Here is a 25,475-nt window from a genome sequence, read left to right on the forward strand (position 1 = left end):
TAAAGGTTGAATGCAAAATAAGTTATATAACTATTTATTATAAGTATAATTAGAGGAAGTATAACATATTATATAGTATTATAAAAATGAATATTTAAAATTAATTATTTTTTTATATATGTATAGTTTATTACAGTAATTAATATTTACAAAATGTAGCAAGGATTTAAAAATTTAAACAAATAATTTTAGATAAAATTACAAATAAAACAATTGATCATTTATAATATTACTTTTACAGTATGTACTACAGTACACTATATTGTATGAATTATATTTAAAATCTCTTTTTTAAAAACTCTATTTAAAAACTCTATTTAAAAACTCATATATTATTTATTAATCAGTAATTCTGTATCAATGCATTTAAAACTACAATATTGTTTATTTATTATATATATTGTTATTATAAAAATACATTCATTTTCTATAATAGATTTTTGAAACTATTGAATAAATTATTGATATGTGTATGTCTTGGAGGCACAACTTGTGGACTACAGTGGTCTTTGGTTATCATTATTTTGTTAACCAAAACAATGGTAAACTGGGAATTAGGGTAAGTAGTGACTCACATACATATATTTTATGTATCATAATATATAATATATATATCAATTTATTGAACAAATAATATACAGAATATGTTATTTGCATTTGTTATACAATATTTCTGTACATTATTTAATTTATTACTTTAATACACGTTATATATATACGTTGTATATATGTGTGTGTGTTTATATTGAAGAATACTATATATATATATATATATATATGAAAGATAACATTATAAACAAACTATACTTATTAATACATGCATAATTACATTATTTTATCATATATATATAATTTTTTCTAATAATTTAATTACAATATATAATAGAAATATATTTTATAACCATGATATGATATTATATTTTTAAGTAAACTTATTAAATAATATTTATATAAATTAAAAATAATTTTAACTAAAAATTAAATCACTAGACAAGGTGTCCGATTGAATGATAGACAGAGTTAGACGTTGCGGACATATTGCGACCAAATGTTGCGCTCATACCTGAGTTAAACAGTAATTTAGGTCTACTATTGCCTGTTGATAGTCGTGTGACAGTTGAACTAACTTTGTTGTTATTAGTCGTATCACTTGATTCGTTGCTAATTAGTTTAGTACACGATTTTGAAGATTTTTCATGAGCCGAGTCATGAAGTTTTCTGATATGTTTTTTGAGATCAAAGTTTCTGCAAAATCCTTTACCACATATCGTACACTGATATGGTTTCTTGTCGTTGTGAGTATGCTATCATAACATTGAAAATCATATAATGACAAACATTTGAAGTTATTAATAGTTAATATAATAGTAGACTTACCAAATGAAATGTAAGATTATAGATCTGATGAAAAGCTTTGCCACAAATATCGCATTTATATGCCTTTTCCCCGCTATGTGTAAGCTTATGGTTCTTGTAATTACCCTTTTGATGAAATCCTTTTCCACAATATTCACAAGTATATGGTTTATAGCCGGCGTGTATACGGATGTGTGTGTTTAGGGTTGAGCTTCGGTTAAATGCTTTACCGCAATGGACACACTTATGTGGCTTTTCTTGTGTATGAATTATTTTATGCCTACAGAGAGTACTCGCCTGTCGGAAACCTTTACCACATACCTTACATATGAAAGGTCGGGCTCCGGTATGAACAGGCATATGTCTGGTTAGGTTGTAGTGTGCATTAAACACTTTACCGCATTCAGTACACGTGAATATCTTGTTTTTAGAGTTAACGGAGTTATTTGCGTTAGTACTGACACTACTTTCTGGTACACGCTTTGCACGAGTGCTTATCTTATCGGACAGTTGTTCCGATAATTGCTTATCATTTGTAGCAGTTTGTAGACCTGTTGCTTGTGATGTTGGTGCTGAAGATTGATGTACAGTCACATTAAATATATTTGAATTAATATTAAGTGATTTGATTGCATGAGTATCGCTAATGGCTATATTGTCAACTAATTTGTTAGGTGTCATATGTATTAATGGTTTAGGTTTTACAACATTTAATAGCGTTAGATTTGGGTCGGGTGTAAGCATAGGTCTAAAATCGACAAATCGCTCTTTTACTACATCCGGAGGATAAGATTGGAACAAATGGTTGAGTAGCTGTGGTGATGGGGGGAGTACTGAACCATTTGGTAATTGGCCACAACCTGGTATAGGCAATGATGCGATGTTTTGTAATAGATTATAGTCGGGAGCCATAAGTGCTGAACACAAGCGAACAGAGTCTATATCACTGAACGATCGCAGGGATGAAGAGGCAGTCAATAAATTTCTCATAACTTTCTCGTAAAACATTGTATTAAAAGAATTGTTGTATGAATTAAATGGCAAATGAGGTATAGTTGTTGTACTGGAGGTTTGCATCGTTGGTAAAAAATTATTTACCAACGGATCCATTGCCTGGAATTTCCATTTAATCTTATCATCCAAATTATTATTATTATTATTATTATTACAACTATTATAAACATTTGTTGTATGCTTTCTATGATAGGAATCGACTTTACAATTGTGTGACAATTGTTTGTCTGATTTAATTGTTTGCGATTCCAGTGATATCTCATTATTATTCAGTTGTTTATCTAACGTTTGATTAGTTTTGTTGTCAACAGTTTTGTCACTATTTCCCAGTTTTTGCATTATATTATCGATACTGAACGCCAACGAAGTTGACTTATCTTTTGACAAATCATTGAAAACTTTAGGGCTTTTATTATTGTCATCCACTGTATTGACATCTTCTTCATTTGAAATAATCAACTCTTTGTTGACAGACATGATTGTCACCAATTGAGTACAACTCTAGTTAAATGGATAATAGCTATAACATACATACTATTTTAAAATATCATTTATAAATTATATATAAGTGTGTGTTTGACTAGTGGTGTCAAATTGAAGGCAATAACTAGTAAATCATAGTCCAAATTGAGGCCTATTAGCTATAGGAGTGGGTTTCAAGTATGTGTTAGAAGTTGTTAACATATTTGACAATATTAGTAACCAAATAGGTTTGTTGTTAAACAGCGACTCATGTATTAGTGACCAAAACACTAAACCCTATTAGTGGTGCAACAGTACCGCCAAAGAGTAGGCCATAGATACCAATAGTAAAGTTTAGCAGAATTAGTCACATCTATGGACTACTGTTCCCGCTTTCTATACTAACACTCTATATATATATCAATACAGTAATCGCAATAATCGGCTTTCAGTTCTTTATCGACTCTTATGCCTAACAACTAAATAGACTCAAAATCTATTATATTTTTCTCTATATATATATAAATTCATGAATGAGTGAGTTAGTGAGGGACAGGCATACGGATAGAGAGCACAGGGAGTTAGAGAATCGGCGTGTAGTGCACACAATAATTTGTCGCTACTTTAATCATGTGTACAAGATTTTTGCTCTTCAATAGATAGCCGGTGTTATATACAATACTAATCTACTGTATTGTATATATACGGCTAGTATTAGTATAATAAAGAATAGTCAATACTAGCATATAGTTAGCTATTTAACTGAGATTTTTAGATCAAATACAACCAAATATGACATATCCTAACAATACTTATATATTAAACACAAATTCACTACTGATATACACATAACTTAAGTGCTAGAATCAGATCACAATCTTATTGATAGATTACACCACTAAATCTGATAATCACTGAGATTATCAAATGTTTGCAACTTATATATATATATACAGTATAATACTAATATATAGAAATATACGAATATTATTATATATATACAGTAGTTATTTATATTATATTATCTATATCTATACATAATCCAGATCATTTTTTCGTTAATGAAAAGTAAACAGTTTTAAAAATTATATAAAACTAAACGTAAACGTAAATGTTATAAAATTAATTATTAAACAAACCTTATTATCTTCAAACGTCATCACAAAGAAAGCAAATTTTGCATTTTTATTAATATAAAAAATATTATTAGTAAACCAAATGTTAGGTTTTTGAAGAGTTATGAATCGGGACAGACATCAAAATTGGTTGATACTAAAAGTGTATTATATTTTAGATACTCATAACATTGTATGACTAACAGTGTGTGAGTGTCTCTGCAAATGTTAGGAAAGAGCCGTTTTGCCCGATCGGCCCATCAAATGGATGGTCACATGAAAAGTACTCTTTTCATGTTTTGCAATGAGTTTGACTACTGAGGAGTATATAATATAATGAATTACTAATGTTGTAGTACTTGTGGTTACAATTGAGTCGACAAAATAGAGGCACACATCAGGCGGTCGGACAGTAGTAGCGGTACTAAAGGACATTCATTTTAAAAGAACATACAGAAGAGAGAAAGAAAGAGAGAGAAAGAGAGAGAAAGAGAGAGAAAGAGAGAGAGCACCTGCGTTAAGGGATATAAATGCTAAAAAGTGGGATTGGTATGTATAAGCTAAAGACTTTTTGGTGAAACCCATTTGGGTTGCAATACATTTAGGTAATGCCTATTTGGGAGGGATTTATTTACAATATATTGGTTTTAATCGCTTATATAGTATTTTTGCTAAAAAGAAAATTAGGTATAAATAGTGGATATTAGCGCTTAAATAAAGAATACAAATCTATTGCTTGATTTGATACACAAAATATAACCAAAAAATGTTTATTAGTTTTTTTTCTTTCTATGAAATACTGGCTTTTATTTGATAAATTGTTTGAATCATTTGTCGGCTCATTGAAGACAGTGTTTGGACCCAACTAAACCAAAAAGTGGTTGTTTATATATAAGTGTGCAAAACATATATACAGTAGTTCTATATGTTTGTCAGTCAAACAATGCAAAACTGTTCATCTTTTGAATAATACTTATATTTAAAGAGAGAAAAACTTATAAATAGAGAGCGCAGTCCTTTTGAGACAAGATTTTGTACTTTTAGTTTGAAGAGTACTGACTGTCGAGACTTACTTAATGTTAGACTAATTTCATAAGAGACTAATATTATAGACTTCATAGCTATGAGTACAGTATACAGTATTTTTTAGTCAATAAGTATTGCTAATATATAGTATACAAATCGGTGTCACAATACAATCATTTGTTATACATATTATTCATAACTATGGACCCAATTCATCACTACATTGCATATGATTTAACAATTTTACTCCAGGCATACAATGAGATCTGTACACATCAAACATATAAATGTATTATTATTATTATTTTATACAAAACACTAAATATATGCACAACACATATGTACTGTATTTTGAAATAAAGCTAACAGTGCTAACAGTACATACAGTGCTTCTTTGAAATGTTGAAATACACGCCCTATTTATTTGGGCTTAAGATTCTTAAGTCATCATTTGAATTGTGATGTACTGTCGGTTGTGACGATAAAGCACTGGAAGGTAGTGTAAGGACAGACAGCTTTACAACAGTTTTAAGAATTAAGTGAATATTTTATTCAACGATTCTTTGAGAAAAATTGTATTCTTAACACAAATATATTCACTTATTATGATTCAGACATCACATCAAATGTGTGCCCTTTTATATACATATATATTCTGATATATAGTMTATAGACTATAGACTATATATGTATATACTTTATACTGTTTGTACACTTTTTAAACTATTGCTTTGTATTTTGTATCATATATTATATGCCCCTTTCAGTTGCGTTAGTGAACAATAAACTATATAAAAATATTACAATAATTTTGTGCTGCATTGGTATGTGTTGTTGATGTGTTGAATGCACTTATTTAGCTTAAGAAAAGCATTGACATATCAGTACAGTAGGTGAGTGAGAGTGTGTGTCCAGTGTTAAGCACAGGTAGTTATTTAGGAGAGAATTTTACAGAAATAGTTGTGCTGTTTATTTATATAATGTTTTTATTATTACGAATGTGTGGAACCAAGCAGTCTGTGTCTTAACCTAACATTTTTCACTCTCAACTCTCACTGCAAACCACAACAACAATAATATTCAATTACTTTAAGTTTATTTCAATTGCCTCAACAGGTTAGTTGTCAAACAGATATTACCAATTCATGACATATTATCACTGGTATGCGCTTGTAATTTGATATTTAAAGTACTCTGGTTTAAGGTGTTTCTCCCATTTTTGCCAATCAATGAACTTTTAAATAAAGATATGAAAGACACGTAAGACCGGCGACAGGCAGGCTATCGGCTTACGTGTCATCAGATTATTTAATATTTAATATTTCAGGTAATATTCCGCTATTTAAATATTATTTCATATATATTGTAATTCAAGATTTTTTTGTAATTTTATATTTTAATTCAATGAGCAAAATATCTTATTTTATTAGTTTAATGATATTGTAAATAGTATATATTTTAAATATAGTAGTAGTAGTAGTAGTAGTATAGTAGTAAAGTATTAAATGTTGATGATAATTTTAGAAAATATATTATAAATATTTATAATTTAAAAAAATATTGCAATTATTAGAGTTATACAAACCGTAAAAATACAATTAATTTATGATATCTATACTAAGTTTAGAAATGTTGTTAGAATCACATAAATAGCAAAAGTAAGAAAAATCACAACAATTATACAACAAATCAATTGAAAACATAGAGTAATACATGTTTTGGTGTCAAAGTGTGTGCGGATGACAGCTCTTGTGGTGTTTTGGTGCGGAAGCAACTGTTGAACAGTTTATTAAATATAGCCATTCAATGAAAAAACATTACCAAAGAGGGTCTCTCTTAACGCTGTTATATTTGGATCCAAAAATTGCATCTAATCTATACCTTCTATATTTTATATACACACACAACACCTACAATATAGTGTTTGTTAAACATTGCACTAACTATTACTGCAGGCGTTTCGTTTCATCTCTCTCTCTCTCTCTCTCTCTCTCTCTCTCTCTCTCTCACACACACACACACACACACACACACACACACACACACACACACACACACACACACACACACACACACACACACACACACACACAAACTCATTGATTCACTCTCTCACTCACTGACACTCAAAGTGTGTCAGTTAATAATATAACAGAAATGAGTGATAAAATATGATTTGATTGTATAACATGTCTATTGCACACAAAATGATGAATTCTCTTCTCTTTGCATTTAATTCTTACATTTCCTATGGTTTTCAATAGCACTCATAATTACATCATTACTTTGACACATCCTAACAGTTATATATAAACTACAAAACAAATTGAACTTTCATTTGGTTGATACAACATAATAGCAAAAATCTTCATAATATTATAGTCAAACTCAGTATCAATAGAGTTGTGACTCTTTATATCAAATCTATATCCTTTGCATTATATTTATAATAAAATTTTTGTCGGTTTTCTATTTAATAGGATATTCTTGTTGTGAGAAATCTTTTGTATGAAAGCGTTAAATATTTATATTATTTATTTTTTTATATTCTATAAATTTTTTGGATTAATACAGTATATATTATATATATATATATATATATATATACTTTTCATTTTTTAAATGTAACTTTAAAAGTATTATTTTGTAAATTTAATTTCTAATGATTAAAAAAATGGCAAAAATTATTGAAGATTTTTGAAATAATTGGACACAAAATTGAATAGATTTTGAATATAACACTTTAAATGCTGAGACATATTATAATGAATTGGTGGTCATATTATGTTTGACACAATATGTTTGCTATTCATATGCAACCATAAAGTGCTGAGTGTTGTGATGTATCCACAAATTCTCTCTCAGTTCCAGTCTTTCTCTCTTTCAATTTATGCCTTATATATAGTCATAGAAATGCCTGAATGTGTCGTACATTTCAATTGATCCCAAAGTCTATTGTATTGAACTTCTCTCTCTTGGCTAATGCAATGCAAAACAACATAAACATGTATTAAGTGCACGTGTTTTCCCATCTGAAGTCCTATTAAAATACAACTCCACCTCAATTGTGAAGTGCATTCAACCATAACTACTTTTTGAACTCTCTCTCTCTCTCTCTTTCTCTCTCTATCTCTCTCTCTCTCCCAGTTTCTAATTCAGTAACTAATATTTGCATAATTATAAATAAATAAAATAATATAAAATAAATGAATTTTTATTTAAGTAATAACACGAGTTTTAGTTATAGAATATAATATGATAATTAATAAAATTAATAAACTTTATTAAATGCTATTAAATAAATTAAATGTTTAGTTTAGTCCTCAAAAGATTTCTTAGGTCTAACCAAAAGTGGTTGAGATTTAGTGAATCTTAGATTAAGTTTTTTGCGGCGCTGTTTATTACCGTCGGGGTCTTCTTGATTGGACTGCGCCACACCTCCACAACACCAAGATATGCCTTTTATCATCGATAATATTAACGATAAAATAAAGTCTATTAAAGCGATGATTGCTAGAAATATAAACCAATTTCCAGCGATACTGAAAATTATAGTAAGTCCTAAAAAATTAGGACTAAGAAACAAATAGTAAAGACATTCAATGATAAGCCACGGAATCTTAGCCCAAACTTCGATGAAGTGAAACAAATATAACACTAATTTAAAAGTCTCTAAACTAATCACTATTAACATCAATATTAGTACATAATATTGAAAACTACAACTTATTGGTCGGTTTTCACTATTTTCGTCATTTGTTTTATTTATAGTTAGATTTGTGGCACCAGTAGGTTGAATGGCTTGAGTTGTTGGAGTGGAGGATAACTCGCTGTCATCATCACAACGGGTTAACAACATTGAGACCAAAATACTAATACATGAAACTAAAATGAATATCTGTTTACATGCCGTGCAATTCAATAGTGTCCCGAAATCCAACCGAATTTGTCTCCAAACCAATCGTTTCCTTTTGGTCGGTACCCTATTGGCCACCTTATGGTATGATTTTGGCACATATAGCTTGATTGGTGAATCTGTATTACTCTTAGCGGTCACAGTTGGTAACGACTCATCTGAGTTAACTTTGTCTGACTTTTGGTCCAAATTAATGTCTTTAGATTTCGATCCATCACTTGATTTATCTGTTTGTTCACTCATTTGTCAATACATAGTCATTCAAATATAAAATTGATAATTAAAACAAAAAAACAGTATATTATAATAAAATCTATTGTATAAACTGTTATAAAAGATGCTAAAAATGCTAATTATATCATCTGAATCTGTATTACTCAACAATATATTTTAAATATTGTATGATTTAACGGYTATTAAGTTTATTTGTTAATAAACGCATAACAAATACATTTGATTTATAGGTATTTGTATTAAACTTTTAAAACCTAAGCAATGGTTGTTTACTTTGGGAATAACAAACATTGTATCATATTTTAGTAATACTACTAATAAATAGATATATTTGATAGTTTTGGTCCAATATTGTTGTCTCGTTATACTTATTTGTGTAGTTTAGGTTAGGTTAGGTTAGGTTAGGTTAGGTTCGCGCGACAATAATATCTAAACAATTGAATTTGTAAATGAGGAATTTAGAAATAGTAGATAATATTAATAATAGAAAATACAAATAATTATTAATACAAAAAATTGCTATTTTTGTTAATAAGATTTATATGAATATTAAATTTAATTTTAAACTTTAATTAGTCATACAATTGTTTGCCGACTCTTAAGACACTATAAGATTCATTGGATTTCAAGTGATATGAATACAGATATTGTTGTCTATATTTATGCCATTCTTGTCATTCAAATGACAAATAAAGTGGAAATGAAAGAAAACATATCGATTCCTAAGTTTTGTGAGACAACACATTTTACTGCAATGTTTTATAGAGGAGACACACTAGTGATTGGCACACAAATGTCTAATCATTACTGGTATTGGAATTATAGCCAAACCATCGGTAGCTTTCAAGATCCACCCTATTATCGTAATATTCATTATTATAATTAACATTAATTATAATTAATTATAATTTATTATATATTATAATTATTTGTATTTAGATTCAATTGGTTGGAAGTATTACACCGCGATTTTTATATTTAATACTAAATGTCCTAACGATGAGATTAAGGACCCAAACCAATGCGGGGATTATGTAAATGCAAACGAGTGTTCAATTGAAAGACAACAGTTTAATAGTAAAGACACTACAAAAATATATATTGTAATGGATGGCAATCGCAAGGAAATGCATAAAGACGACTATCCGTGGAAATTGACTCCCGAAACCATTTCTAATATTTGGCCAAAAGAGTGGACCAAACAGTCAGATGTTCCGCAATCGAGTATTTTTATTCCTTATAAAAATCAAGTGCTGTTTATAACACATTCGGGAAATAAGGAACTGTCGGCCATTCACTCCAATTCTATTTATTCTCTCAATTGGTTTGAAAATATGAAAAAGGATTTTATTGAATCTGATGTCACTTTTGTTGGTATGTTTCGTGAATATTATGATATCACATATTATGAGATCTATGCCATTGGAGATAGAGGTCATGATAGAGATAATGTGACTAAAATTTATAAGTTGGTCGACGACGGAAAAACTAAAAAATTTCAATTACAGGTTTCATATTAATTATTTAAATTATTTTAAAATTCATTGAAATATACAGACAATAGTTAACAACTAATTAATATAAAACCTTTAGCCAAATAATTTGCGCAAATATTTTGGATGTAATAATATTAATGATACGGACTCTACAAACGATACGGACAATCATTATAAAGAAGACCACAGTTTTACTAATAATAGTAATGAGAGTTTGTTTTCAAAACACTCTTCACTTATTATTATTATATTCACTCTATTTATTTCACTCATTCTCTTATCACTTATTATTTATGTAATCATCAAATTCACAGGTATTTTAAATACTAATTAATTAATTAATATTATGTAATATAACAGTATTTTGATGTTAAATTAAGTCAAACCCAATTCAAAAACGGTTGTCCAGTCATCCTATAATAGCAGTGGCAATGTTTTAGATAGAGGAACATCCGTTCAAACTATTGATTCACAGACAGGGCGTCAACGATAAACTAAATTTAAATTATATTCACAATTCTGCTTTGTTTTACATTAGTCTTACCGTAATTGTTATACTATAAGACAACTAAATATCTTTAAATCTATTTTAAATAAATTGTAAATATTATATTCTATTAATAAAATTTCTTATTAATACTTACCGGTAAGTTACATATTTTAATAAACAATTTGTGTATTATTTTTAAATTTAAATATTATATTCAATAGTTGTTCAAATATAAAGTAAATCATTTTTTTATTCATCGCTTGAATCAGATTCAGAGTCATTACAATTATCACCAAAACATTCAGTTTCAGTATTTAAGCCAAAATTAATAGCTTTTTGTGCAGCAATTTGTGAAATAAATCCAAAAGAAACAAAAGAATTTGATTGAAAACTTTGATTCAATTGATTTGTATTTATTTTATCTTCTGACACAACACTTGTTTTAATGTCATATTTATTGCTATTTATTGATTCATCAGGTTTTGTATCACAGATTATATTATCTTTGAAGTCATCTTTTAAATGATTGACATCAATACCCAATGCTTTGGCTTCTCTTTGTTGATGTTCTTCAGCTTTAGATTTTAAGGCAATTTTTAGTTCTTTATATAAATTATTTGAATCTTCAGTTTCTTGAATTAATTTACACTAAATTAAAATAATATGAAATCTTTTAGCAATTTCTTGTAAAACAAATTAACTAATATTTACTTTTTCTTCCCATAACTCGCTATCATTTTCAGTAATGTTGTCATTATTATCATCAGCTTCTTGTGTAACAAATGCTTCAAATACTTGATCCTTAATTATATATTCATCAACTATTGTTGTAATGTTGACTATTTTATTATTATCCAAATTGTTTTCCTTATTTATGTGCATTAAATCACTTTTCCTTTCTTTTAATTCTAAATATTTAAAATAATTTAAATAAAAAATAATTTAAATAAAAAATAATTAAATTAATACAAACCATCTATTCTTAATAGTTTTTCTAAACTAATAATGGATTCATTTATTTTATTTAATTCATTATTAAATGAATCGATTTGTTGACGATATAAATGTCGAAAATCAGTGCTTTTATAATGTGATTCAAACAAAGAATCAAACTCTTCTGATCTGTTATTTAGTAAAAAAAATATATTTAATTAGTATTTTATTTTTTAGATATTTAGTAATAAAATAAATACTTATTAAGAGCTGTCAACAAATTTCTGCGAATATTTCGATTAATATTTAAAACATTATTCATTTCTAGTGATAAATTAGTTTGTTTTAAATCGCGACTCTTTATAAGTGATTTTTCAGAAAAAATCCACAAAGAATTTCCACATTTATATTCATATAATAATTCATTATATATTTCATCCGATTCTTTAATTAATACATCAAATAATTTAACTGTTTCTTTATAAACATCATAAATATAACTATCAATTGACTGATTTATAATTGATTTATCAATACAAATGATAACAAATAGACAAACAAATCGTCGCAAAAATTCTGATGATTGCAAACGTTTTAACTGCTTTAAGGACTATAAAACAAAATAATTAAACTGTAATTATCATTAAATTATTATAAATAATATAAATAAAAAGTTACTTTTAGTAATAAAACGTTTATCACAGTCTTGTCTTCAGATTTAAATTTATCAAACGATTCAATCGGAAAACAACATAAAAAGTTGTTTTCTTCGTCTATATCTTTATTAATAGCAAACGTTTGTCTTAAATAAATAGTTTTATCTCTGAATATAATGAAACATTTCCAACACAAATGTCTAAATCTATCTCTCATATCACATAATCTTCGGGAGTGTTGGCCTCCACTTTCGAGTACTTCGTTGTCTTCAATTAATTTTAAATATTTATTAAAAATATCATTTACTTTGACCTGACTTTCACATAAAACGTGAATTTTCTGAAGTAATCTATGCTTAATATAACTGTAATAATAATTGATTAATAAATTAAATTATAAATAAAATAATAAAAACATACATTTTTGAGGCAAAACTATATGTGAGTGACGACAGCGGCAAACAAATACCGCAAAACAGTGATGTCAAGACTGAACCAATTGACACAACACTTGATCCAAACCATAGCAAACTAGTGGTCACCGATACCACTGATAACACGGTATATCTTAATATAATTAATCAAATTATTTATAATTCAATCATAACATTCATATAAATTAATACAAGTTTTCATTACTTATTAAACTTGAAAAACAATGACTTATTTGAATCCAATTGATTGTCGAGTAATGTGTGGATTAAAGTGATGTCTTCACTAATCATTAGACCATTTGTAGTGATGACTGACATGAGTTGAGTGGTAAGTGATGTGATCCAAGTGTTTGTATCAAAATCGATGGACAAAGTGTTAGAAAACATGATAATCACTGAAGAGTTTACAATCAAAACAATGTTTGCATTAATTTTGTTTACAAATAAATGATGTCATCATATGTTTAACGCATGTATTGTACAGTATTTGTAATTTTGTATTATTTCATAACTAGTTATCTCCATGTAATCAAATGTGTATYAATAGTTAACACGTGCAACAATACTTACGCGCTTACAGTTTATTATAAAAAAGTATATTTTATTTAATTATTATTTATTTTTATATATTTTAAATTATATTATCGCGCGACAATAAATATTTACCGTAAAATATATAAATATGAATTGTTTGTAAAGGTCACACAATCTATAGATATTATAGATTAATTAAATCTATACTATTATATAATTTGTTGAATGTTTGTATCAAATTTGTGTGACGCAAACAATTCAATTTAATGTGTCGGCGATTATTAATAATTTTAATTTATTAAATAAAAAATAATTAAATAAAATATACTTTTTATAATACACTGTATATTATATATAGCGCGTGAAAGCATTGTTTAGTAAAGAGATAGATTGAGAGAGTATTGTTGCACGTGTTAACTATTGACACACATTTTATTACGTGAAACTAATTAGTTATATAATAATTATTAATTAAAAAATAATATAAAACATTAATATAACTGATAATCATTTTATAATTAACTTAAACACTAATTTTAACACAACATTAAATAACATTTAAGYCAAAAATATAGTAAATTTACTTTTTATTCAAATTTTAACTTTTTTACATATTGTCTAACATTTTTGCAAATATTTGATTCAACTTTTTTTACACAAAATTTACATTTTTTAGTTTATTTCAAAGTTTTATGCATTAATTAAATTTGATTTATTTGTTGATTATATTATCAATGAATTTAGTATTTTCTAAAATTATTAATTATTTAGTTATAACGTTATAATTGTTAACAAAACAAATAGTATTTATTTTTTTATATATACGTATTAATGTAATTAAATGTAAATTTAATACTCAATTCAAATGAAATTTAAACTCTTTTATAATATAATACTATTTCCTAATAAATGTCTAATAATTGTTGAAACAATTGTTTTGTTTTTTTGATAATATATACAAACTATTTGTTGAATAAATGATTGAAAAAAAATTATATTAATTATAATATGAGTCAAACAATGACTCGATTAATACAAAACTAAATGCACTGATCATTGAATCGAATGATCAAATCTTATATCAAATTGGTTTCAATGGATTCAAATGCATACCAATGGCGACACACTATTGCTATCCAATCATCGATTCAATCATTAAATACTATTTCAATAGTTTGTCAATCGTTTGCTTTAGAKTTGACTTTTGATTGACAGCTCATACACAACAACTGTTACAACCATTTGATAGATTCGATAGAATTCCCAAAATTTTTTTTACCATTCATTGAACTTACGATTCAAGAATTCGAATTTTAATTCCATTGTTATGTAATATTTGTGTGGTTTGTATTGAAGAAAATGGAATGAAAGCTCAATTGAATGGTTTTATCGAACATTTGAGTGACAATTCATTCCATTTAATGTAGACATCGGTTACACAATCATTACAACAATGACTACACTAATGATGGATACAATTGATGACAATTATGACATCAATATTGTTGACAATAGTGAAGATCAAACAACACGTGACAAACACATTGACACTAATCAAGAGTCCAATGAAGAGCCAAATGAAGAGCCAAATGAAGAGCCGATTAATGAACCAAAGAATGTGGACAAAGATTGCAGTCAACTGAATGAACCAAATTCACAGTCAGTGGTGTCGACAACCACTTCCAGTACTAAGTATTATAGAAAAACTTCATCAGAAATGGCAATCAAATTATGGAAAGTATTGGAAACGATTGATTGGCAAAAGAGTGGACAAGAATTGAATGATTTGGTCATCAAACAGATGATTGATGTCTTCAATGTTAAAGTCAATGACAAGCGAATCAACCAATTACTCGATTGGGCCGTTGAAGACAAACTAGTGATCAAAGAGACCAATGATGTCTATTATGTGAGGTATGCATTCATATACTAATGTAAACCATTAATTGACAATTGATTTGTCAGATATGTGCCAAACTATGACCGCAAACTATTGCCCGAACTAACCAATGATTGGTTATGTTTTGAGTGCCATTCGGTTTTGGATCAGTTGTTAATTGATTGCAATCAGTGCTTCCGTTTGTTCCACAAGACGTGCATTAAAGACAAACTGAAAGAATTGCCAAACGATTCGTTAGTTTGTTTCTATTGCCGACAATTGACTGAAACGGATGAAACATTGAGAGTGAATAAAGTTTCCAAAGAAGTACTCAACAAATCAATAGATTTGTTGATAAAAAATTTGTGTCTCAGTTATGATTCACAATTGTTCGCTAAATATAACATCGATTGGAATAAAGAGGTTCTGATGTTTGTCTTCAAAGAGATGGATTTGGAGACAATACGTCAAAATGCAATACAATGCAAATACAACAAACTTCAAGAAATGGTTAACGATTTCAAACATTTTATTCACAATTACATGGTTTGTCGTAAAGACAACTTTAAACAACAGTTTAAAGATATCATTGAATTTGATAAGAAGTTCAACCACGAGATTAAAGAGTTGAAGCTTTGCGTTGACTGCTATTTGTATTCATCGGACGTAACCTATGATTCGGACGATAAACCGCATGAATGGTTCACTTTGGTATGCGATCCGCCGCATGAGTTAGTATTTGCAAAGTTGGGTAAATACCCGGCCTGGCCATCAAAAGTGATTGCTGTACTGCCCGGTGGCAAACAATATGACGTTCGCTTCTTTGATCCGCCGGACTTTTCCCGAGCCATTCTTCCCAAAAGCAAATTGTCTCCAATCGAAGGTTTTCGATATGAAGAAGACGACGATTTGGAAGTTCCGGTTCAGCTCTTGGAGGAACACATCTGCAAATTGAATGCAAAAGGCATCAAATATGTCCAAACTATTCGTGGAATAACACAAAAGAGACGTCATTCGGAAACCCCCGACACTGGCGAACGACCGCATAAAAAGGCTAAGAAATCGGTGACGAATTGTCAACTCATTTATTAATGCTTTGTTTTCTTTTGTTTTTTTCATTACTTATTTAATTCATTTTCATTTATTATTAGTTTTGTATGTTTTGTGTGATTTAAGTTATTATATAATTATAGCAATATTTTAATTACATTTTTAATATTTAAATAATATAAATTGTTTTTTACATTTTGACTTTTAATACATTAGAAATGACTTGATATTTAGTATTTATATTTTTTTAGTATTTCATACAATAATAAATATTTTTTAATCGAAACAATTTTGAGTAAATCAACTTTTATTCAGTTATGTGATCTCATTATGAGATTTTCATATCAAGATTGACTTAAAAATCAATGATTTAGATTAAAATTATCATTAATGTTGTTGAATAACATTTGTAACATTTTATTTTACATTACCGGTAAGTTTTATTTGAAAAAATATTACCTGTAATAGAAAGTTTAGAAAACAAATATTAAAAAATATAATTATTGTATTCAAGAGGTATTTCACTAACTATGATAATAAGTCACTATTAAGTCACTAATTAATAATAACTAACTTTTTTACTTTAAAATACTGTAAAATATAGTTTTGTTTACTTTGTTAGTCACTTAACTGAGGGTATATTTGTGGACAATTATTTGATAGACTTGTCTTCATTAACAGATCAGCTGAGGATCACACTTACCGGTACTAATGCCTTACCTGTAATTGAAGGCAAAGTTGGGAGAGATAAGTGATAATTATGATTGTTATCACTTGTAATGTGAGAATTTGTGTGTAAAATACAGTATATTTACCGTAAATGTATTAACATTTATATAAAACTTTTAATTGTAGTATTACAGTACAATAACAGTACAATAACTGTACAATAACTTGCATTTTAGTTATCAGTAATTTATTTAAATTAATAACTTAGCAAATCATGACTTTGTATCCAAATTAAGTCATTCATATTATTTAACTAATTATTTTATTTTTTACTTTATTAAAACAGTAATTATAGTAAATACTAGATTTGTTTACCTAACAGTAAATTAATGTTTTTATTAAATTATAAATTAATTTACAAAAGTGATTAAATGATTGAAAACAATAAATTAAATGATAATATAACTCAATTGACTAGACTTTACAGTACAGGTAATATACTGTAATACATGTGTGGTATTGCATAATACTGTATTAAAGCAATAATAATAATAATAATAATAATAATAATAATAATAATAATAATAATAATAATAATAATAATAATAATAATAATAATAATAATAATAATAATAATAACTGTAATATTAATGACATTTACCTGATATTGAAGAAAACATTACCGATTGAAGAACCGATGCATTTGAGAGACCAATCATTTGGTGATAACATGTTATCCTCACAACACGTCTTGAACTGTAGTTTCTCCAAATGGTATCCATTGTTTGGTCACATTTCCATCAATAGGTATATCACTTGTCATTAAATATAATAAACTATTACTAAATAATTAATTGATTTAACAGTCAAGTGATCAAATTGTCCGAAGATTTTATCAAATATCTGTTAAGTGATGGCATTGTTTTGCCAAAAAGGTTTGGACTTTATATGAATTGATTATTATTTTGATGTTTATATGATATCATTTGAATAGTGACAATAATGGTGAAGACTTGAATGGTTGGAGTGATGACAATGACAATGATGAGGATAACGGTAGTAATGATGGTTCAGATGATGATTCAGTCAATGATATTGAATTTGTTGATATTGAGCAACAAATGAAACAAACATTAGGTCGGTTTGGATCAGTGTTTGTTAAACTCAATTGGAGTTCCTGTGAGGACAGCCAATGGATGAGTCTTACGGGCACTCAATGTCTACAAACACAAGATATCTATCTTTTGTTGAAGAGTTCCGACAAAATAGTTCACGATTTAACTCAACCGTTAGTTTTTAAATCATTGAATTGTTTATTACATTCAATAACATAACATGTATTTCAAATTTCCAATAGATTTAAGTATTGTTTAGATGTTATTGAAGATAACAGTCCGCACATTGAGTACGAATTGATTCTCAAGAAATGGATTGATATCAACCCGTCGATGGAGTTTCGATGCTTTATAGCTGATAATCAAATAATTGGTAAACTAATGATGAGTGTCCTTTAACTTGAATTTTATTATTATCATACTCTTTATATAGGTATAACACAGCGTGATGTCCGCTCATATTATGAGCACATCCATCAACAAAAAGAGGATATTATAGGAGATATTCAACGTTTCTTTGGCAGACATTTAAAGAATAAATTTTTTGACGAAGACTGTAAACTATATATAATTTAATTTTTTTATTTATTTCTACATTTAATTTACTAATATTTTTTATGTCTTATTGTTTTCATGTACAACATAGTTGTTATCGATGTTTACCGACCCGATAGAGGACAAGTAATTCTGATAGATATAAACCCTTTCGGAAAGTTAACTGATTCACTGCTATTTGATTGGCAAGAAATCTTCGACAACAAAAATAATGGCCAAATAAATGAGGTAATTGATATATATATATATATATATATATAATTTGAGTTAATTATTTGCTTTTATCATATAATGGTTTGTCATATTATATATTTTTAAAATTAATTTAACGCTAATATATAGACTCCTGAGTTTCGATATCTGACCAGTGATTTAGGTGTTCAACCGCAAAGATATACTATGAATTCAATTCCAGTTGATTTATTAAATGGTTATACTATTAATGATGTTATTGATGATTGCAATATCGATAGATAGAAAATACAAATAATTATGTATAAACAAAATAACACTGAAATAAATTAGAAAATTTTATTATTATAATTGGATTACATTTGCATTTCAAGTTTATTGGGCAAAATGTTTGGCTGATTGGATGACGGATCGATTACTGTTCCTCTTCTAATTTGTCCCCAACCGATCAAACTGTCAAACAATTAAAAATATTATTAGATATCAAATCAATATTAATGTATAATTACGGTAATACTAACCGCCAATGTCTGTCCACACGGCGACTCAATGCAATCTTTTCTCCACATTCAACACAAACAGGAATGAAAAGAGTTATTTTAGCCAAATCAGCCTTTACTGCCAATACCCGGCCTCCAGTGGAAAGGGAGCCAATATTCAACATTAATACTTCTCCTTTAGTCAACTTTTGAACCTATATTTCAATACATATGAGTCGATTGACATAATATTAAACTTACGGTAATAAATAAATCCAAACCTTTGCTCCTTTTTTGTCGCCTTCAGTGCGGACACCTAACAGTCGTCTCAATAGATAATACGTTATCTCGAGTTCAGAATAAATATCAGGCAAAGAGCCGACAGCACCCAACACTTGACCGACCATACGATCAGCTCTAGTAAGCATTGGGTCGACTTTAGTTCCGACACCAATAAGACCGCCGGGAACTGCATATTGTAAGTCATTTTGGTCGGCATATAGCGATGTAATCTTCGACAATATGGGACAGCAAATGATTTTGCCCGAGTCGTCCTTTGATATGAGTCCAGGTCTGACTTCAATCTCCATTCCTACTTTGAGCACACCTTTGAGTAATGACCCGCCGGCCACACCTCCTTTAATATCTTCAACTTCACAGCCGGGTTTGTTTACATCAAATGATCGAATTACTGCCGATTCATATAAATATAAATTCAATAATAATATCATTTGATTCAATAATTTCATTACCTATAAGACGTGGCGGAGACATAAAGTCTCGGTTAGGGATCGGTATATTTTTGACGATATATTCACAAAGAACATCGATATTGTATTTTAATTGTGCACTAATTGGTACGACAGGTGATCCTTCAGCAACGGTTCCCTGGACAAACTTCTGGATCTGTTGATACTGTTCTCTAGCCTGCGATTCCTTAACCAAATCAATTTTATTTTGTAAAATAATCATATGTTGCAAACGCATGATTTCAACGGCTGCTAAATGTTCAGATGTTTGCGGTTGAGGACAGGTTTCGTTGGCCGCAATCAGAACCAAAGCGGCGTCCATTACGGCAGCTCCGTTCAACATAGTGGCCATCAAAATGTCGTGTCCGGGACAGTCAACAAATGACACGTGTCGCTGAAGCTGATATTTACCGGTACAGTCGGGTCGGTCGCACCTGAATTCGTCCTCTTTGTTTGACGGCGCCGATCGGTAACACGTGGGTCGCGTACACTGAATGTTGTCACACTTGTATATCTTTGCGTTAGCGTAACCCAACTTAATGGTGATATTTCTCTCCAATTCATTCTTGAAACGAACCGTTTGTACTCCGGATATGGCCTTCACTATAGTACTCTTGCCGTGAGCTACGTGTCCAATGGTTCCGATATTGATTGTGGCCTGTCTTGAGATAACCTCGGGTGTCAATGGAGTCAGTTTTGATTGATCCTAAACAATGACAACAAATTATCAATAAAATACTTCAAACAATACTAACAAATATTTACCAATGTTTTCAAGTCTTGAGTCTTGAGATGCGGTTGTCCTGACATCGTGTCTCTGCTGAAGATTGTCTCACAAACTACTTGTGCGCCGATATATCACTCAAATTAATATCAATTAAATTAATTGCAAACTAAATAGTGTTTAAACTGATTGTAAAATCACTGTATTTCTGATGCAATGTATTTGTTGTCACAATTTTTGCCACATTTTCAATACATTCAGTCATTAAACATGCGGTCAAATGTTTAGAGGTGTGCACTGGATTGCATGCATTCAATAATTTTATAACAATTTATTTAATTATAAATAATTTTTGAATATATAAAAAATTAATTATTTATAATAATAATAATAAAATAGTTAATACAATAATATATATACTTATTATGTAAAATTAAGTGTCTTTAATGTCAAATCTAATAATAATTATTGTAAATATTTTAAACATCTCTACATTTTAAATAAATACCGGTAATTGAATTACTGTAAAATTAAATCAATTAAATATTTATAACACAATTATTATATCAGTCAATGTGTTAATAACAATATGAAGTTATTATTAAGTTTTAATAAAAAAATCAATTTTTAAGAATCAAACAAAATAACAGAATATTCTTGAAGTTAGTGTAAATTCATATAAATGTTTTATTAAATTATTTATTATATATTTATAATTGTCAATAAAAATTTGACATATTTTTAATAAATAAATCATACAATTAATGTATATTAATTAACATAATTTATAATTGACTGCTTTAAGTCAGAAACCACTTATAAATATTTTGAATCATTTATAAAATTCTCATATTTAAGGATTTAAAATAAGGTTAAAAGATTAAAACTATTTTTCATAAGTCATGAATTTGTAAGTGGTTTCAAACTTAAAGCAATCAATTGTATTATAAATATTACATTTAACACATAAATAAATTCTTATAAATATTCTTAAAATTAGAAAAAATAACTCATAAAACATAAAATATAATTAATAATCTATATATAATTTATATAATAAATAACTACAGTAAATGTTATGGCATAATTATATTATAACATATCAAGCTCAATTAACTTTCTCTATTTAAATAATTAATAATGTAAATTTATGTTGCATTTTAATTTTTGTAAATCCCTGTTCACTAGTGTTTAATTGCAAATATGAGTAATTTAAAACTACCGTAATATAAATTATTAATGACTTATTGAATAACTTTTCATTCAAAGATTCTTTATATTGAATTCAATATATAAGAGAATCTTAAAATATTCTAAACATAACAACAATATAATAATATAAATTATTTTATAATAATATAAACAAATTATAATAAATTCGTGAATTGCAGTACTTCTATAATATGTTTTAAAGGTTTAAAAGGTTTTGTTATTAATATTAGGAATGTTAGTCATATTAGTCATATTAGTGGGAATGTTAGGCCATCTAAATGGCAATGTTTGTGATGTTTCTTGTAATCCACCGGTCATTGCATTCATTAACTGTCCTCTCTGTGCCACCGCTGCTGCGGCCATCATCTGAGGCACTGTTTCCCTATTAAGTCGATTCTGAGGTGTGACCAACTGTTGTGAGATCTGTGTAATGTGTCCTCTTTGTGATAAATCAAATGGATATTGTGGTGACTTTTGGGATTGTGGTGACATTAATGCTGGTGAATGTTGTGATAATGGCGATAAAATTTGCTGTGAATGACTTGGCTGTTGCTGATGTTGTTGCTGCTGAAGTTGGTTTGGATGTTGTTGTATTTGTTGCTGTTGTTGTTGTAATTGTTGTTGATGTTGTTGTTGATGATTTTGAAGTGTCACTCGACCGGGTGGCCGACCTACTTGTGGCGCACCAATGGTTGAATTTTTCTTGTGAACGGCCATATGTTTACCCAATTTTTTCTTTGTATTAAAGCTTTTGCCACATCCGGGCCATACACAGGGATGAAGGGTATCGGGACACGTATGAAGCAATTTATGTCGACCTAAATATACGGCCCTTTTAAAGCTAGCACCACATCCTATAATTACCGTTTATTAGAAAAATAAATATTAATAAAATAAATAGACTAAATGGTGGTCATACCGGGCCAATCACATCGCCAATCCTTAGCGTCTTCATGTGAAGACATGTGTTGTGTTAGCTCTTTATTATTATAAAAACTTTTATCACATCCGGGCCACGCACACCTGTCAACACAATTATATCAATAATTATGAAGTTGGTGTCAGTGTTATCACATGTAATATACCTAAAACCTCGATTACCGGTATGTCTGAGTTTATGCTCTTTAAGGTTATTCCAGTATTTGGTGCGAAACTTGCATTCACTCCAATCGCAGTAGTGATACACCGATTCACTATCGTTATGAACTTTGCGCTTATGTTTGTCCAAAACGGGTTTACCGGTAAAATCTTTATCACATTTGTCACACTTAAAGGGACGTATGTTTAGGTGAACTTTATTTTTATGTGACTCCAGGTTTGGCAGCTTTCGGTGCGTGTAATCACATAAATCGCATTTATAGTACTTCTGATTCTTAACCCACATGGCTATCGGTTATCAATTATTTGTCTCATTAATTGTAAAACAATTATAACTAAAATAATTACCTTTCGATGTATTTTTCTTCGGTCTAACCGTACGTTTAGCTTTGTTTGTCGTCATTGTTGTTGTCGTTGCTGTTGATGATGTGGCCATCCTTTGAGATCTTTGAGGTCTTTGTTGAATCAATAGATAATTGATTGGATCGATGTATGAGTCAGAGTCATCTTCGTCATCGCTTTCATCCTCTTCACTGTCTTCACTATCAAAGCCATCGACAGCATTGGTCTGACCAGTGATGCCATTGTTGGTGTCAGTGTTAGTCACCTTCAATGAGTTTAACTCTTTTTCTTTGGCAAAATCCAAGTGCTTGTTGTAAGTGATCTCTAAATAGTGATACTTATTGATCACTTCTTCATTTTTATTACAATTATCACAATTTTGTAGACAATTAGACATCAGATGTCTATAGTTTTCAAGCAATTCATTAAAGTTTTGTGCGAACTGTAACTCATTCTTCAGTCGATTGTTTTCCTCTTTGAGTGACGCGATGTCATTGAATCGGGACATCTCTGTGGCCACCGATGTGTCCACTCGTGTCCAATCAAATCACTTCAAAACCAATTAACAAACAGTTTGTGTTTGTAATGCAAATCATTAAATATAATGACTTTTGTGTTAAATTGACATTTAATTTGATTGTATTTTCAGGTAATTAACGATTTAATTAAAATCAATGAAAATGTTTTGTAAATACAGTTTGTATTGCTTTGGACTCCAAAACACGTAAACAATAGATAAACAGTAAAAACATTGATTACATCAATAATGACTGCATTTTATTGACATTATATCACAAATATTTACTTACATTTCATAGATTTTATATTAAAATTTATTATAAAGTATTTAATTTTCTCAATACATAGTCTTTACTATATTTACGCTTAAATTTATATACAATTTATTTATCTATTGTAATGTATTTTTAAATAATTATCTGAATATTATGTATTCAATTATATTTAACATTCATTTCAAACAATTTATGTCTAAATTCAATATTTGTTTACTATATTGCAGTCATAGTTGTTATTACCGGTAAATTAATTGAAAATTAACATAAAAATAATATATGATTATAAATAATATAAACAAATTTATTAAACGATATAAAATTAACTAATTATAAAATCAACTTTAATTAATTTTAAATTGTTTATTTCATAAAACAAATTTTAATTCTTGATATAAACAATTAACAAAAATAATTGCATTTTTATAATATAATAAAATTTTTAAAACAATGTAAATATTAAAAACTACTTAATAATTGTAATGATATTATTAATAATACAGTATATAATTAAACTTATAGTTAAACTCTAAATAAATTATCTTTTTATATATATTTGATACAATAATTAATTATACAATAAATTATATTATAATTTAAAATATAATATAAAACAATTAAAAGTAATATTTATTATAAATAATAGAAAATATAATATATTAATTATTAATTAAACTAACAATTAATGAATAACAAATAATTAATATACTGTAACACAAAATATGATATTAAATATTATCTATTCTATTAAAATTTATTTATAATAAACATAAAATAATATTTAATCAAATAAGAATCAAATCAAATAATTAACAAATATATAAAATTCTATAAAAAATAACAAAATATTTTAAATAATTGCAAAATAATCTAAATCTCATTTAAAATATATATAAACATTAATTTAAATACATTGATTGCAGTAATAAATAATGCAAATTGTGTTGATTA

The 25,475-nt window shown here is 28.0% G+C and overlaps 7 protein-coding genes across 7 annotated transcripts; 3 read left to right on the forward strand and 4 right to left on the reverse strand.

The window, feature by feature from the left end:
• Positions 1-986: 986 nt before the first annotated feature.
• LOC128961494 (fez family zinc finger protein 2-like) lies at positions 987-1,794 on the reverse strand. Its single transcript, XM_054307739.1, has 2 exons — positions 1,378-1,794; positions 987-1,304 (listed from the first exon to the last, which is right to left on the reverse strand). The coding sequence occupies exons 1-2, from the start codon at positions 1,714-1,716 to the stop codon at positions 987-989; spliced, it is 657 nt and encodes a 218-aa protein (XP_054163714.1). The 5' UTR covers positions 1,717-1,794.
• Positions 1,795-9,707: 7,913 nt separating this feature from the next.
• On the forward strand, positions 9,708-11,112 carry LOC128961495 (uncharacterized). Its single transcript, XM_054307740.1, has 4 exons — positions 9,708-9,986; positions 10,063-10,631; positions 10,717-10,933; positions 11,000-11,112. The coding sequence occupies exons 1-4, from the start codon at positions 9,758-9,760 to the stop codon at positions 11,110-11,112; spliced, it is 1,128 nt and encodes a 375-aa protein (XP_054163715.1). The 5' UTR covers positions 9,708-9,757.
• A 246-nt stretch (positions 11,113-11,358) lies between these two features.
• LOC128961496 (uncharacterized) lies at positions 11,359-13,578 on the reverse strand. Its single transcript, XM_054307741.1, has 8 exons — positions 13,338-13,578; positions 13,119-13,265; positions 12,721-13,063; positions 12,602-12,652; positions 12,303-12,400; positions 12,083-12,231; positions 11,821-12,017; positions 11,359-11,757 (listed from the first exon to the last, which is right to left on the reverse strand). The coding sequence occupies exons 1-8, from the start codon at positions 13,517-13,519 to the stop codon at positions 11,359-11,361; spliced, it is 1,566 nt and encodes a 521-aa protein (XP_054163716.1). The 5' UTR covers positions 13,520-13,578.
• A 1,423-nt stretch (positions 13,579-15,001) lies between these two features.
• On the forward strand, positions 15,002-16,701 carry LOC128961413 (zinc finger MYND domain-containing protein 11-like). Its single transcript, XM_054307647.1, has 2 exons — positions 15,002-15,580; positions 15,632-16,701. Exons 1-2 carry the CDS (start codon positions 15,120-15,122, stop codon positions 16,635-16,637), a joined length of 1,467 nt encoding a protein of 488 aa, XP_054163622.1. The 5' UTR covers positions 15,002-15,119; the 3' UTR covers positions 16,638-16,701.
• A 1,218-nt stretch (positions 16,702-17,919) lies between these two features.
• On the forward strand, positions 17,920-19,411 carry LOC128961497 (cell division cycle protein 123 homolog). Its single transcript, XM_054307743.1, has 7 exons — positions 17,920-18,071; positions 18,131-18,199; positions 18,259-18,552; positions 18,622-18,752; positions 18,813-18,935; positions 19,026-19,162; positions 19,277-19,411. The coding sequence occupies exons 1-7, from the start codon at positions 17,962-17,964 to the stop codon at positions 19,409-19,411; spliced, it is 999 nt and encodes a 332-aa protein (XP_054163718.1). The 5' UTR covers positions 17,920-17,961.
• A 35-nt stretch (positions 19,412-19,446) lies between these two features.
• Positions 19,447-21,366, reverse strand: LOC128961414 (eukaryotic translation initiation factor 2 subunit 3-like). The gene is made up of 5 exons (XM_054307649.1): positions 21,120-21,366; positions 20,358-21,060; positions 19,887-20,296; positions 19,648-19,820; positions 19,447-19,579 (listed from the first exon to the last, which is right to left on the reverse strand). The coding sequence occupies exons 1-5, from the start codon at positions 21,162-21,164 to the stop codon at positions 19,483-19,485; spliced, it is 1,428 nt and encodes a 475-aa protein (XP_054163624.1). The 5' UTR covers positions 21,165-21,366; the 3' UTR covers positions 19,447-19,482.
• A 1,086-nt stretch (positions 21,367-22,452) lies between these two features.
• Positions 22,453-24,461, reverse strand: LOC128961412 (zinc finger protein 718-like). Its single transcript, XM_054307646.1, has 4 exons — positions 23,737-24,461; positions 23,376-23,676; positions 23,210-23,313; positions 22,453-23,144 (listed from the first exon to the last, which is right to left on the reverse strand). Exons 1-4 carry the CDS (start codon positions 24,236-24,238, stop codon positions 22,495-22,497), a joined length of 1,557 nt encoding a protein of 518 aa, XP_054163621.1. The 5' UTR covers positions 24,239-24,461; the 3' UTR covers positions 22,453-22,494.
• Positions 24,462-25,475: the final 1,014 nt, after the last annotated feature.

This window comes from Oppia nitens, unplaced genomic scaffold (assembly GCF_028296485.1).
Source record: "Oppia nitens isolate AA-2021 unplaced genomic scaffold, nextdenovo-longstitch-racon4-pilon3 scaffold5_pilon_pilon_pilon, whole genome shotgun sequence".
NCBI lineage: Eukaryota > Metazoa > Arthropoda > Arachnida > Sarcoptiformes > Oppiidae > Oppia > Oppia nitens.